Below are 14,338 nucleotides of genomic sequence, written 5' to 3'. Positions count from 1 at the left end.
TTGTAAATCCTTAACACATACATCCAAGTGTACCTCAGAGATATCATGAGTTCAGTTCCAGATAACCACAACAAAGTGAGTATCACAAAAAAATGAGTAACATGAATTTTTTGGTTTCCCAATGCAAATACAAGTTATATTTACGATACTGTACTCTATTAAGTATGCACTAGTAGTATGTCAAAATATATATATATACACACACACACATACCTTAATTTAAAAATATTTTATTGGCTAGGCACGATGGCTCATATCTATTAATTCCAGCACTTTGGGAGGCTGAGGCAGAAGGATGGCTTGAGGTCAGAGTTTGAGACCAGCCTAACCAACATGGTGAAACCCCATCTCTATTAAAAATACAAAGATTAGCTGGGCATGGTGGCGCATACCTGTAATCCCAGCTACTCGGGAGGCTAAGGGGGGAGAATTGCTTGAACCTGGGAGGTGGAGGGTGCAGTGAGCCAAGATTGTGCCACTGCACTCCAGCCTGGGTGACAGAGCGAGACTCTGTCTCGAAAAAATAAATGAATGAATGAATAAATAAATAAATAAATAAAACACTTTTTTGCTAAAAAATGCTAAGGGTCACCTGGGCCTTCAGCAAGTCACTATCTTCTTGCTGGTGGAAGGTCTTGTCTCAGTGTTGATGGCTGCTGACTGATCAAGGTGATAATTGCTGAAGGTTGGAATGACTATGGCAATTCCTAAAAATAAGACAACAGTGAAGCTTGCTGCATTGATTCACTCTTCCTTTCGTGACAGATTTCTCTGTAGCCTGCAATGGTGTTTGACAGCATTTTACTCACAGTAGAACTATTTTCAAAATGGGAGTCGATCCTCTCAAACCTTGCTGCTGCTTTATCAACTAAGTTTATGTAATATTCTAAACCCTTTGTTGTCATTTCAACAATGTTCATAAGCATCTTCACCAACGGTAGATTCCACCTCAAGAAACTACTTGCTTTATTCATTTCTGAGAAGCAATGTCTCATCTATGGAAGTTTTTATTCTTTTTTTTTTTTTTTTTTGAGATGTACTCTTGCTCTATCACCCAGGCTGGAGTGCAGTGACACAATCTCGGTTGCCACTTGGTTGCAGTGGCTCACTGCAACCTCCACTTCCTGGGTTCAAGCAATTCTCCTGCCTCAGCCTCCCAAGCAGCTGGGACTACAGGTACACGCCACAACACCAAAAAATACAAAAAACAAATTTTTGTATTTTTTGTAGAGGCAGAGTTTCGCCATGTTGGCCAGGCTGGTCTCAAACTCCTGACCTCAGATGATCTACCTGCCTCAGCCTCCCAAAGTGCTGGAATTACAGATGTTAGCCACCGCCCCCAGCCACCTTGCACTATAAAGTTATGCTATGGAGACAAGTTCTTTCCTTAAACCTATGAACCACCCTCTGCTAGCTTCAAACGTATCTTTTGCAGCTTTCTCACCTGTCTCAAACTTCATACAATTAAAGAGAGTTAGGGCTTTGCTCTAGATTAGGCTTTGGCTTAAGGGCATGTTGTGGTTGGTCTGTTCTTTTATCCAGACCACTAAAACTTTCTCCATCTCAGCAACAAGGCTGTTTTACTTTCTAATCATTCATTTGTTTACTGGAATATAACTTTTAATTTCCTTCAAAAACTTTTCATTTGCATTCACAAATTGGCTGTTTGGTACAAGAAGCCTAGCTTTCAGCTTATCTCAGTTTTCGACATGCCTTCCTCACTGTTTAATCATTTCTAGCTTTTGATTTAAAGTAAGAGACATGCAACCATTCCTTTCACTTGAACACTTAGAAACCACTGTAGTGCTATTAATTGGCCTAATTCCAATATTATTGTGTCTCAGGGAATAAGGAGGCCTTAGGAGATGGAGAGAGGCAACAGCTGGTTGGCAGAGCAGTCAGAACACACACAATGTTTATCAATTAAGTCTGCCTATGGGCATGGTTCCAGATACCTCAAAACAATTACAACAGTAACATCAAAGATCAGTGATCTCAGATCCCCATAACATTTAATAAGAAGAAGAAAGTTTGAAATATTGCGAGAATTGCCGGGCACGGTGGCTCACACCTGTAATCCCAGCGTTTGGGGAGGCCGAGGCAGGCAGATCACAAGGTCAGGAGTTCGAAAACCGCCTGACCAACATGGTGAAACCCCATCTCTACTAAAAATACAAAAATTAGCTGGGCGTGGTGGCACATGCCTATAGTCCCAGCTACTCGGGAGGCTGAGGCAGGAAAATCACTTGAAACTGGAAGGCGGAGGTTGCAGTGAGCCGAGATCGCGCCACGGAACGCCAGCCTGGGCGACAGAGCGAAACTCCACCTCAAAAAAAAAAAAGAAAGAAAAAGAAAAGAAATATTGCGAGAATTACCAAAATGTGACATGGAGACATGAAGTGAGCACATGCTGTTGGTAAAATGATGCCAATAGACTTGCTTACCACAGGGTTGTCACAAACCTTCAATTTGTAAAAAAAAAAAAAAAAAAAAGCAATTATCTGTGAAGCATAAGATGAGTTGTGCCTGTACTTAATTTATGGGAGCACTGTGAAAGACAAACAACTCCAAATACTGATGTTTCTTTTACAAAAAACATTTCCAAGTTTAAAGAAGTTTTTGGTTATTTTTCTGATGAAATAGGTGCATGACTTCCATAGCAGCCATGAGAAGAAATTCCTAAGCTCTAAGTCAGGGGTGCCCACTTTATAATGAGACTTTTCTGAGCACTGCAGTAATTATACCTCTTAGATAAGAACAAATCAGTTTTACAACAAATTTTACTGCAAAAAGCAAAAATCTAATATATTTTCAAAGGGCTGGAGAGGCAGTTATTTCTATTTATATCCTATATGTACATAACACAAACATGTATGGACAGTCCCAACTTTACATAAATGTACACTAAAGAATTTCAAACCGGCCGGGCGCGGTGGCTCAAGCCTGTAATCCCAGCACTTTGGGAGGCCGAGGCGGGTGGATCACGAGGTCAGGAGATCGAGACCATACTGGCTAACATGGTGAAACCCCGTCTCTACTAAAAATACAAAAAACTAGCCGGGCGTGGTAGCGGGCGCCTGTAGTCCCAGCTACTCGGAGGCTGAGGCAGGAGAATGGCGTGAACCTGGGAGGCGGAGCTTGCAGTGAGCCGAGATCGCGCCACTGCACTCCAGCCTGGGTGACACAGCGCGAGACTCCGTCTCAAAAAAAAAAAAAAAAAAAAAGAATTTCAAACCAATAGGATTCATAAATTCAGGAATTAACTATTTGCACTGCCTAATAATTCCTTCAGAAAAAAATTTAATCTGGGCAATGAGTGCATTTTTGGTTTATCAGTTCTGAGAAGGAGACATGACTTTAATGGGTTAAATTAAGTCATTTCCCCTCACATAAACTGGGCAATGACACTGGTGGGATTGCTTTCCTACACTCAAGCTCTATTCCGAGTGACTCAGCAATCCCTTTTTCACAATAGGTGGCATAAGAGAAGGTGGCATAAGAGAAGGTGCCACCACACAACCTCAGCAGCCCACATCTATCGGAAAGGAGACTACTAAAAGTAGCACTGACAAGTATGCCATTCTTTTAATGAATGAGTCCATCTATAAAATGGGGTTAATAAATATCAGCCTCCATGGAGCTAGTGAGAACTGATTGATAACGTTTTGAATGAAAACACTTTATAAACTGTAAAAATCCCTAAAAATGTCATTTAATTCTAAAGTGAGGGTGATCTACCCCAGTGAATTCTTCCATCTTTGAACTGTAGGCCCTAGAGGCCCAGCAATATCTGTACTCTTGCCCATGAAAGGCAAAGTCAACACAGATCATCTCTGAGACTGGGCTAGGAAGAAATCAAAAGCAGAGTACTCCTCAGTATCAAGAAATCAAACTGCCAGAATTGAAAACCTGGAGATCCCAGATAAGCTTATTTCAAAGAAGAACCAGTGGAGGCCAGGTGCAGTGGCTTACTCCTGTAATCCCAGGACTTTGGGAGGCCAAGGTGGGCGGAGCACGCGGTCAGGAGTTCGAGACTAGCCTGACCAACATGGTAAAATCCCATCTCTACTGAAAATACAAAAATCAGCCAGGCGTGGTGGCGTGCACTTGTAATCCCAGCTACTCAGGAGAATTGCTTGAACCCGGGAGGCAGAGGTTGCCGTGAGCCGAGATCGTGCCACTGCACTCCAGCCTGGGCGGAAAAAAAAAAAAAAAAAAAAAAAAAAAAAAAAACAGTGGAAAAATGGGATTTGATAAATAAAATGACTTTACAGTCAGCTTCAAATGAACTCTTTCTTAAAACAATCTTTATACATAAATAATACAAATGTTTGCCATTAATTATGTTTAAAGATTTCTTATTGACTAGCACTGGTAACATACAGGCAACTACCTTACTTTTGGTTACAAAGAAAAGAATGGAAAGCTCAGCATGGACCTACTATCACTACTAGAAAAGTAGACCTTCTCACTGGTCAGGAGTCAAGAAAGTCACCCTTGTATACTTAATAATGATGCATTTTTATTTCTTTGCGCCCTGGCTCATTCTAAAAAAAATAAAAAATAATTTAAAAAAAGATTTAAAACGGTGAATGGCCACTAATAGTTTAAAAAAAGTTAGCTTCATTTATTTTTATTATACTAGAATAATCTTGTTCCACAAAGCACTTAGGAAGTTGTATTTTATTTCTTAGCAAGTTTTGCTATCCTTTTACCAAAGGTTTTGTTATATACTTTCTATGCTGAAGATACAGTGCACAGCACAATGCTAGAACATAGCAAGCAATCCACAAAATGTAGTTATTAAACCCACTAGACTATAAGCTCCAGTTGAGAATGGATTGTCTTGTTTCTGTCTTGTTTAGCACTCTACTTCCAGAACCTAGCTATCTGGCCCATAGTAGGTATTCAATAAACACTGTTGAATAAACAGTTGAATATGATCTAAGAGTAATTCTCAACTATCACCTCCTATTTTATGGTTACCAGTGCCCCACCTCCTCTAATCAACAGCAAGGGCCTGGAAAAACAGTACCCCAGAGGAAAGGCACTTTTAAGTTCCTGTTTGTATTTCCTTAAACTCACCACAAAGATTCTCCCCTTCTGTCCCAAAACCCCAAAATCAATGCTTTGCAACAATGTATTCTTAAACAATTTTGCTTCATTTCCCCTCACAGACAATGCATAAAGTTCCTTAAAACTGCAAGACCTAGTCTAGTTCCCTTTACCCTTTAAAGGAAAGGCATATATGTAAAACCTTATTTTGATTCATAGTTGGTTATCACACAGGCTGCTACTTGTTTTCTTTACTATACTTAGTATAAATTAAAATAATATAGGCTTAAAATAATTTATAAATGTTACACATCAAAGTATACCGCACTTCAGAGCAATAATTAGGAAACTGACAAATATTTCAATGAATGAATTTTATTCATTGAAATATTCTATTCATTTATTTTCATTCTTGAAAATAAAATTCAGGGACTGGGTGTGGTGGCTCATCCCTATAATCCCAGCACTTTGGGAGGCCAACGTGGGAGAAATGCTTGAGGCCAGGAGTTTGAGACCAGCCTGGGCAACACAGTAAGACCCTATCTCTACAAAATAAATAAATATTAATAAAATAAAATTCTGAGATATTTTTGGAAGCAGACTTCACGTCCAGTTCAAGAAGTCACACAAAAAATGCTGTGTCATTACTTTATAGTTGTAACTCCTATCTGACCTAAAACAGTAGTATCACCAACCTGATTGCCTAATCTTTGAGTCCAAATTCCCTAAATTATTTGGATTCAAATGGACTGTTATTCCCTAAAATCAAATCTGCTCTCAAAAAAATGAAGATGGATGGCCAGACACAGTGGCTCACCCCTGTAATCTCAGCACTTTGGGAGGCCAAGGTGAGCAGATCACCTGAAGTAAGGAGTTAGAGACCAGCCTGGCCAACGTGGTGAAACCCTGTCTGTATTAAAAAATACAAAAATCAGCCGGGCATGGTGTTGCACACTTGTAATTCCAGCTACTTGGGAGCCTGAGGCAGGAGAAGCGCTTGAATCCAGGAGGTGGAGGTTACAGTGAACAGAGATGGTGCCATTGCACTCCAACCTGGGCAACAGAGTAAGACTCTGTCTCAAAATAAAAAAAAAAAAGAAGAAGAGTATCATAGGCTCCAAAGTGGATTCTAAAAGAAGTTCCAAAAAATGTTTTCTGCCACACATAAAAAGGTACTCATTGAAAGAACAACTTCAGGCCGGGCACAGTGGCTCAGGCCTGTAATCCCAGCACTTTGGGAGGCCAAGGAGGGCAGATCACTCAAGGTCAGGAGTCTGAGACCAGCCTGGCCAACATGGAGAACCCCGTCTCTACTAAAAATACAAAAATTAGCTGGGAATGGTGGAGGGCACCTGTAGTCCCAGCTACTCGGGAGGCTGAGGCAGGAGAATCGCTTGAACCCAGGAGGTGGAAGTTGCAGTGAGCCGAGATGGCACCACTGCACTCAAGCCTGGGCAACAGAGTGAGACTTCATCTCAAAGAAAAGAACAACTTCAAATAACTACACCGAAACTCTGAATAAGATAACACTTAATTGTAAATCTAAATTCTGGTATTTTCATTCCAATATTAGTTATAATTGTTTATTGTTAACTGTCAAATAATCTCAGTTTCAGTTGTATTTTCCTTCACCAATATGCTGTAGGTTACATCTTAAATCCCTTTAGTAGAAAGACTACTAAACAAACAAGCAAATAAAAAAACTCTGCCCCCCTGGAAAGACACAAGACACTTAACAGTGCTTGTCTTTGACAAAGACAGTAGAGTGGCTGGAGAACAAAAAACGAGACTTTACACTGAATACCTTTTTTTTTTTGAGACAGAGTCTCGCTCTGTCGCCCAGGCTGGAGTGCAGTGCCGCGATCTCGGCTCACTGCAACCTCCGCCTTCCGGGTTCACATCATTCTCCTGCCTCAGCCTCCCGAGTAGCTGGGACTACAGGCGCCTGCCACCACACCAGGCTAATTTTTTGTATTTTTAGTAGAGATGGGGTTTCACTGTATTAGCCAGGATGGTCTCGATCTCCAGATCTCCTGATCCACTCGCCTCGGCCTCCCAAACTACTGGGATTACAGGCTTGAGCCACCGCGCCCGGCCCACTGAATACCTTTTTAAAACTTTCAAATTTTATACAATGTCAATATATTACCTATTTTTAAAAATCTGTTCAATAAAAGTACTTTTAAGTGTCAGATACTGCTGGCTTTTTTTTTATTTTGAGACAGAGTCTCGCTCTGCGCCCAGGCTGGAGTGCAGTGGCGCCATCTCGGCTCGCTGCAAGCTCCGCCTCCCGGGTTTACGCCATTCTCCTGCCTCAGCCTCCCGGTTAGCTGGGACTACAGGCGCCCGCCACCTCGCCCGGCTACTTTTTCGTATTTTTTAGTAGAGACGGGGTTTCACCGTGTTAACCAGGACGGTCTCAATCTCCTGACCTCGTGATCCGCCCGTCTCAGCCTCCCAAAGTGCTGGGATTACAGGCTTGAGCCACCGCGCCCGGCCTCTGCTGGCTTTTATACCACAGAAAAATATACCACTAAAGAAATGTGGAGTTAATTTTAATGGTACTTCACTGTAAATCTGGATCTCCTGTTCCAGTGCAGAGCTAGTCACCAACAGTACTGAACCTTTGCGAGGAATTCAACTGGAGTTCACCCAAACCCTCTATACTTGAGTTATTCTGCTGTTATCACTCCATTAAAATTTAAATAGCATTGAAAACAAAAACGTGATACTACAGAAATGAATGTGTCAATTCAAGAATGAAAAAATGGAAGTATATTAATGACCTATAAAATATTAAAAGAACAATGATCGAAATACATCTTTGAAAATTAGCAAATCAACTAGATATACATAATATGTATATACTGAATGGATATACATATATTAACATGTATATATCGAATGTAAAATGCTGCAAATCAACTATACACATACACACTCTCTGAATGTAAAATCCTGCAAATTCCTTTAAAATGTAAACTGCCATGCTGTAAAAATGGGAGAAAGATGTCACGCACGGTGCCATCTGCAACATAACTTAAGCAGCTTGAACTAGAAATTGCAATATGATCTGTTACTGGACACAATTGCACAATCTCAATTACCCAGAAGATTCTACCAAACAGGAAATTCATGATGTGACTTTGGGAAACACAGAAATCATATTTAAAGATTAACACATCCAAAGCCTGGAATTTGTTCCAAAACAAAAAACGATTTTACAGGCCCCTTTTCAAATGACGCATACAATACGAATTACTAAAACACAGAAAAAGCTAACAGTTAAATCTGATATTTAGTTTCAGATCCGTAGCTTTTAAATTATAGAAAATCTAAAATACAGGGTATAAAGCCTTGAAAATTAGAGAGCAGTTAGTGAAATATTTCAGGTCTGGAAATTACATGGTATCGACTTAATTTAAAACACACTCACGGTGTAAATTAAAGCTAAAAAGTATCTCTTCCCTTCCTTTTCTATGTGGTTCCATATTCTTACGAAAACCATCGTGTACCTCAGGCCATAAATGCAGATAACTAGATAAATCCCTGCAAACTCTGAAAGGGACTTTTAAAACACAGTATTCGCAGGAATTATCTCAAAAAATGTTTACAATACCTCCTAGCACTGTTAATAATTTTTTGATCTTGAGGGCGCCTTACAGATCTGAATCTTTCTTGCTCCAAATGAAAAAACTGTTTTGTCGAACAATACTTAAATGAGCAGTGGTATGTGACTAATCAGTGAGACTGCCAGTTTCTCAAGCTGCAGCGTTCTTGCAGGCACTACCACCGCCGCCCCTCCACAGAAAGGAAATACGCTTTCAACCGAATCGGAAACACACCACTCAAGCTGGCACAGTGTTCACCGAGATAAAGTCGGTATTTTAAGCTCTATGGATCGCTGCTAATTCAAGTGCGATTTCAAAAAGAACACTTCTCGAGATGGGATTTCGACAGAGGTTTGGGGGAAAAAAAAAAAAAGGCCCGGAGAGAGCTCCCTTCCTGGTCAGTTTTGTTTAGATGACCGCAGTCTTCGGGTTGGGCTCTGCCCTTCTGCTTCTCCCAGCAGCTCCCCAAGCTTGTCTGCTCAGAGGACAGGGTCCGGCGCCACAGCGTGGGCGCATCGCGGGAGAGGGTCCTTCTGCTCCAGGTCGGGAGGGAGACCCCCAAGGAAGCAGCCCTTCCCCCGGTGCCTGCCGCCGAGCAGCAACCTTCCGAGAGGCGAAGGCGCAGGGTGCTAGCCAGAACCGAGCTCCAGCACCACCACCTACCTCTCGCAGCGGACTTGAGCGCTGCACACGGTGGACCGCAATACCCGCGTGAGTGCAGGGCGAGGGGTGCAGGAGGTGCAGAACAGGCAGAGCTCGAAGGGGCAGCAATGCCCTCCCCCGAGGAAAATTCCTGCCACTTGACGCAACGCAGAGCAGTGGTGCAGGCCTGGCTCTCGGGCGCGAGGGGCCACCCTGCCCACAGCGGCCCCAGGCCCGGCGACACTCACCACACAGAGCCATAGGCGCCGGAGCCCACTGGAGACAGGTTCTGGTAACGCTCGGGCACCTCCCAGATTGTCTTGTTCAGCTCCTGCCGGTAGAACGTGGGCCTCTCCTGAGACATTTTCCAGCGGCAGTCGCCGGGCAAGAAGGTGGCCCTATGGGGCCCCCGCCTGCACCCGCACCCTCTCCCCGGCCCTTGCTGCCCGCCCAGCCGGGCGGGGACCTTGCGCTGGTCGCCCGCGCAGGTGCGGCTGCCGCGACCCCGCAGACTCCCGCGCGCGCGGCTGCTGTCAGCCGCCGCGGCTGGATGCGCCCCTGCGACTGGGGCAAGCCCCGCTAAGGGCAGGGACGCGCTCCGGCGCTCAAGGCTGCGCCCGCCGCGATCTCCCTGCACCTTCGTCCCTACAAGGCCGACTCCGAGCTGCGTCGCAGTACTCCGGATCCAGCTGCTGCGCCCGCTGAGGCTCCAGTGGTCGCGGTTCCACAGCCAGCAAACAGGAGCCTCCCGCAGTACTCTCGCGAGAACTGCTCCCGGGACTCTCCGAGAGCCGAGATTTTACCCAATATGGAACCTCTTCGCGGGCGGGGCTTCGTGAGAGGAGAGGATGGGAGGAGCAGTTCTCGCGAGAAGAGAGCAACAACTGGAGCCCAAAGGCAGAAACTCCCAGGGACTGTCTCCTTAAGGGCGCGAAGGCGGACCAGGGAAGGAAGAGATAAGCGGGCAGCACACGCCGCGCGCGCCCCACCGTGGCCGGCAGGGCAAATACCTGGCTCTGTGGTGGAAAACGACAGTGACAAATAGCGTGTCGGGGAAAGAGTCAAAAGATCTTTAACTGCGAGTAGTTACCAGCAGCGGAGCACCTGCTCAGCTGAACCCCCAAATTCCAAAAAACACTTGCATGAAAAAGAGACAGGTGGCAGGGCGCGGTGGCTCACGCCCGTAATCCCAGCACTTTGGGAGGCCGAAGCGGGCGGATCACCTGAGGTCGGGAGTTCGAGACCAGCCTGACCAAAATGGAGAAACCCCCGTCTCTACTAAAAATGCAAAATTAGCTGGGCGTGGTGGCGCGCACCTGGAGTCCCAGCTACTCGGGAGGCAGAGGCAGGAGAATCGCTTGAACCCGGGAGGCGGAGGTTGTGGTGAGCCGAGATCGCGCCATTGCACTCCAGCCTGGGAAACAGGAGCGAAACTCCGTCTCAAATTAAAAAAAAAAAAAAAAAAAAGTGAGAGACAGGTTCTGGCCAGAAGGCTGTTGCATTCCCATCTGCTCAAGGACATATGGGTTACTCTACATGTGGGTTACTCTTCGAGATGCTGACGAAATATGTCCCAAAGGCAAATGTTAACCCTGCATCAAAGCTGAGGCTTTCCAGGGGCTGGGCGCGGTGGCTCACGCCTGTTATCCCAGCACTTTGGGAGGCCGAGGCGGTCGGATCACGAGGTCAAGAGATAGAGACCATCCTGGCCAACATGGTGAAACCCCGTCTCTACTAAAAAATACAAAAATTAGCTGGGCATGGTGGCTTGAGCCTGTAGTTCCAGCTTCTCGGGAGACTGAGGCAGGAGAATTGCTTGAATCCGGGAGGCGGAGGTTGCAGTGAGCTAAAATCGCGCCACTGCACTCCAGCCTGGCCTCAGAAGGAGACTCCGTCTCAAAAAAAAAAAAAAAGAAAAAGAAAAAAAAAAAAGGCTGAGGCTTTCCATTCAAACTCTCCTAATAGTTCTTAAACTTACATGCAGAAAAATCACCCTGGGAGTTTAAGATGCAAGTTCCCAGGACTCACAGGGAGTCTAATTGGGTAGGTCAGAGGAAGGCATCAAGAGCATGTATTTTTATAATACATCTTAGGTAATTCTGATTCAGGAAAGTCTGATATCTCCCTTTGAGAAGCATTTAAAAAACCATTACACTGAAGATTTGAAACTGACTCCTATCCTGAAGAGCCATCAGTGAAGAGGATTTTAAGCATTCAACTCACGCCTTTCGAGTAAGGAGAAGAGGGCAGAAGTCTCATCGAATTTAGGCAAGTCAACTGACCTTTCCTGAACCTTAGTTCCAGCTTCTACGAGAGAATTCCTGCCCTGCATTCCCGACTAACAGAGTCATTTGTAAAAACTAAACAAGATAAATGTGAATGGGCAAGGCATTATAACCCCATGCCTACATCCATTATCAACCTACACCTATGCTAAAGCTTGTTACAATGAGCAGAAGAATCAGATCCTGCATCATTGTCTTAGTTTCTTGTATTAGAAATAACTAGGTCCAAGCCAGGACATTTCTCAACATTTCCTGTGATTATTCTATTTTCTGTCATACACACCTTGGAGGGCTCAGACTTTGCCTATCTTGTCCCAATATCTAGCACAATGTCTATAACATAAAACATGTCCCATAAGTATTTGTTGAAAAAATTGTGAACAATGACCATGATTTCAATTTAAGAAGTGGTACAGGATTATCAGTCCTCCTCAAGGAAAGCAATATAAAACCAAAAAACAGAGTCATGGGTGATTCATGGAAAGCTGTTTTGGATCCAATGTAGCTTAGCTGGAATTCTCTTATCTACAAAAACATGATGCTTGAGAATGTTCCAAACTAGGGAGGCTAGGAAGCTTTCTAAGAAGTAATGGAGGGTGAAGGGGAAGTAAGAGCAAAAACATGGTTGTGAAGAAATGAGGGATGGGGTTGGGGGGATCGAGGGAATGAGGGAATGGTTACAAGGGGTGAGGAGGAAGCTTGGAAGTAGGAATCCTCAGAAATGCACATTTTTATCCTACAAATTGGGATAATGAGGTGAGGGTGAATGGAAGGGTAAAGATAAAGTAAGCAGTATATTCATACACTCATTCAACCAATGTGTATTAAATGCCTACTAGGTGCCAAGCACTTGTAGTTAAAAAGTGATTAAAAACTACAGTTGCTGTCTGCCTGGAGCTTACAGTCAATGGGAAGGCAATCATTCAACACAAATTCATTGAACACTTCCTATGTCCACCACAATGTTGTAGGCACTCATAATAAAACAGTTAATGAAAGGGATAAAAATCCCTGCCCTCATAGGGCTAAGATTATTTACAAAAAGGAATACACAAAGTGTATAATAAGGTAGACATCAACACAGTCATCAAACAAACAAGTGTAAAACTGTAACTGGGCCAAGCAGGAATACAAGGTGGAGTGAGAGACAGTGATAGGGACAGGGATAGGGTGGGAGGAGGGTAAAGGGAGTGAGTGCAGACGGCATGTCTGCATCCAGAGCCGACGATCTGGGCAGGAAGGTGTCATCCAGTGGGGAGAGCCAGGCCTGTGGGGCAGAAAGCCTATGGTTGGAGACCTGGGTAACCCTCCTAGCCTCCATTTCCTTTTACCGCTTCTGACCTGAGGAAGGCTAAGTCTTCCGGAGACGATAGTGAATTACCGTCTGTGCAGTACACATGTGCATTGCTGTATGTTCAGGGCACGAGGACTGGCACCAAATTGGCCCTCGATCAAGAATAGTAAAACCTCAGAGAGAGTAGGAGCTTCGGTACCCAGGTTTACCAAGTACCAAGGGGCTCCCACGACTCAGGTATGAGGAGGGCGACCTAGGTACCCCTTTCCCGGCTCCCTAGCCCAGCTGTTCATGCTCCCCTTCCTCGTCCCCTCCCCCACTCTCATCTTCTGCCCGCCCGGAACGTCCGCGGGCTAGGCCACAACGGCTAGGGAACCGCCGGTATCAGCGTCCGCAGCGCCGCCAGCCAGGCGGGAGCCGTGTGGGATCCCAGCGCTCGCACTCCCGCCCCCGCCAAGGAGCCAGGTGAGCCGCTGCCGGGAGACGCCCGGGCGCCGGGGGCTGCAGGGGGTGAGCGGCGAGGCCACAGCGGGTCCCATCGCGGGGGCTGCGTCTGTCACCGGCAGGTACCCAGGTATGCCGCAGAGCCAGGCACGCCGCAGGCGCTCAGTCAGTATCTGTGGAATGAATGAATGACAGTCGTCCCTGGGAGCTTATCTCTCAGGTATTGTCTCTACTTTCAAAGGCCGTGTGGATGGCAATGACAAGAGACAGTGTGTGCGTTTTGCAAGCTGCATCCTTTCAAATTCTCCTGTCTATATTGTCAAAAGCCCCAGAACTGATGTGCTACCTGCACCCCACCGCCTATCCCATCCATTTCCTCCCGAGGCCTGACTTCCCGGCCGGCCGTTCCTCCTCCTTTCAGACCTCACTGCTTTTGTTCATTTTATTCCCTGTGACTGAATCCCCACCCCCACCTCCTTGCCCCTTTCTTTTCATGTCAAATGCTATTGATGTGTCAGGGGCCCCTGTGAAGCCTTCTCCAGCACCCCCACCCCAATAATGAGCATCTCTCCAACACACCGTGTTACAGTCTCCACATTGCACGGAAGGTGGTTGTCCTATGTGTCCAGTGGTCATCCACTTAAGGACTGTCATCTTATTAGTCATCCCTAGCCGCTATTCAAAGTGACTAAAGGATCTAAAGGCCAGGCTCTTTGCTTATACTTTTTCTGTATTCCCAATACATTCTCCATAAAAACCTAGGTAGTAACACGCTTAGGGTTGTTTCTGATGGAATTACAAATGCTTATTTTGAAATTTTGGAAGTGAATTTAGCCTTTACATGATTATAGAAAACATAAGAAAGTTCAGGGGGAAGATATTCCTGGAACTAAACTAGCTTTCAAGATTTCATATCATTTGGGTCAATAGCCATAAAATTGGATTGTATTTAAACTTTTTATTCCTGACTTTTTTTTTTTTTGAGACAGAGTCTTGCTCTGTCTCCC

The 14,338-nt window shown here is 44.9% G+C and overlaps 2 protein-coding genes across 7 annotated transcripts in view; one reads left to right on the top strand and one right to left on the bottom strand.

Annotated features, from left to right (window-relative positions):
- MAPK14 (mitogen-activated protein kinase 14) overlaps positions 1 to 10,188 on the bottom strand; it is an 85,746-nt gene extending 75,558 nt beyond the window's left edge. For 3 of the 4 annotated variants that reach the window (XM_025382408.1, XM_025382410.1, XM_025382409.1), the window contains exon 1: positions 9,557 to 10,188. In XM_025382408.1, coding sequence (XP_025238193.1) covers positions 9,557 to 9,672 — 116 coding nt within the window. In that variant the 5' untranslated portion in view covers positions 9,673 to 10,188. The remainder of the gene's footprint in view (positions 1 to 9,556) is intronic. The other variant, XM_025382411.1, reaches the window with a different exon arrangement.
- A 2,817-nt stretch (positions 10,189 to 13,005) lies between these two features.
- SLC26A8 (solute carrier family 26 member 8) overlaps positions 13,006 to 14,338 on the top strand; it is an 81,467-nt gene continuing 80,134 nt past the window's right edge. Inside the window, exon 1 of one of the 3 annotated variants that reach the window (XM_025382646.1) lies at positions 13,006 to 13,352. The gene's annotated coding sequence lies outside the window, so the exon portion shown is untranslated. Of the gene's footprint in view, positions 13,552 to 14,338 lie in introns of all 3 variants that reach the window. The other 2 variants (XM_025382647.1, XM_025382648.1) reach the window with 2 other exon arrangements.

This window comes from Theropithecus gelada, chromosome 4, assembly GCF_003255815.1.
Source record: "Theropithecus gelada isolate Dixy chromosome 4, Tgel_1.0, whole genome shotgun sequence".
Classification (NCBI taxonomy): Eukaryota; Metazoa; Chordata; class Mammalia; order Primates; family Cercopithecidae; genus Theropithecus; species Theropithecus gelada.
Note: the sequence above shows the minus strand (reverse complement) of the source record. Positions and strands in the feature narration are given on the sequence as shown.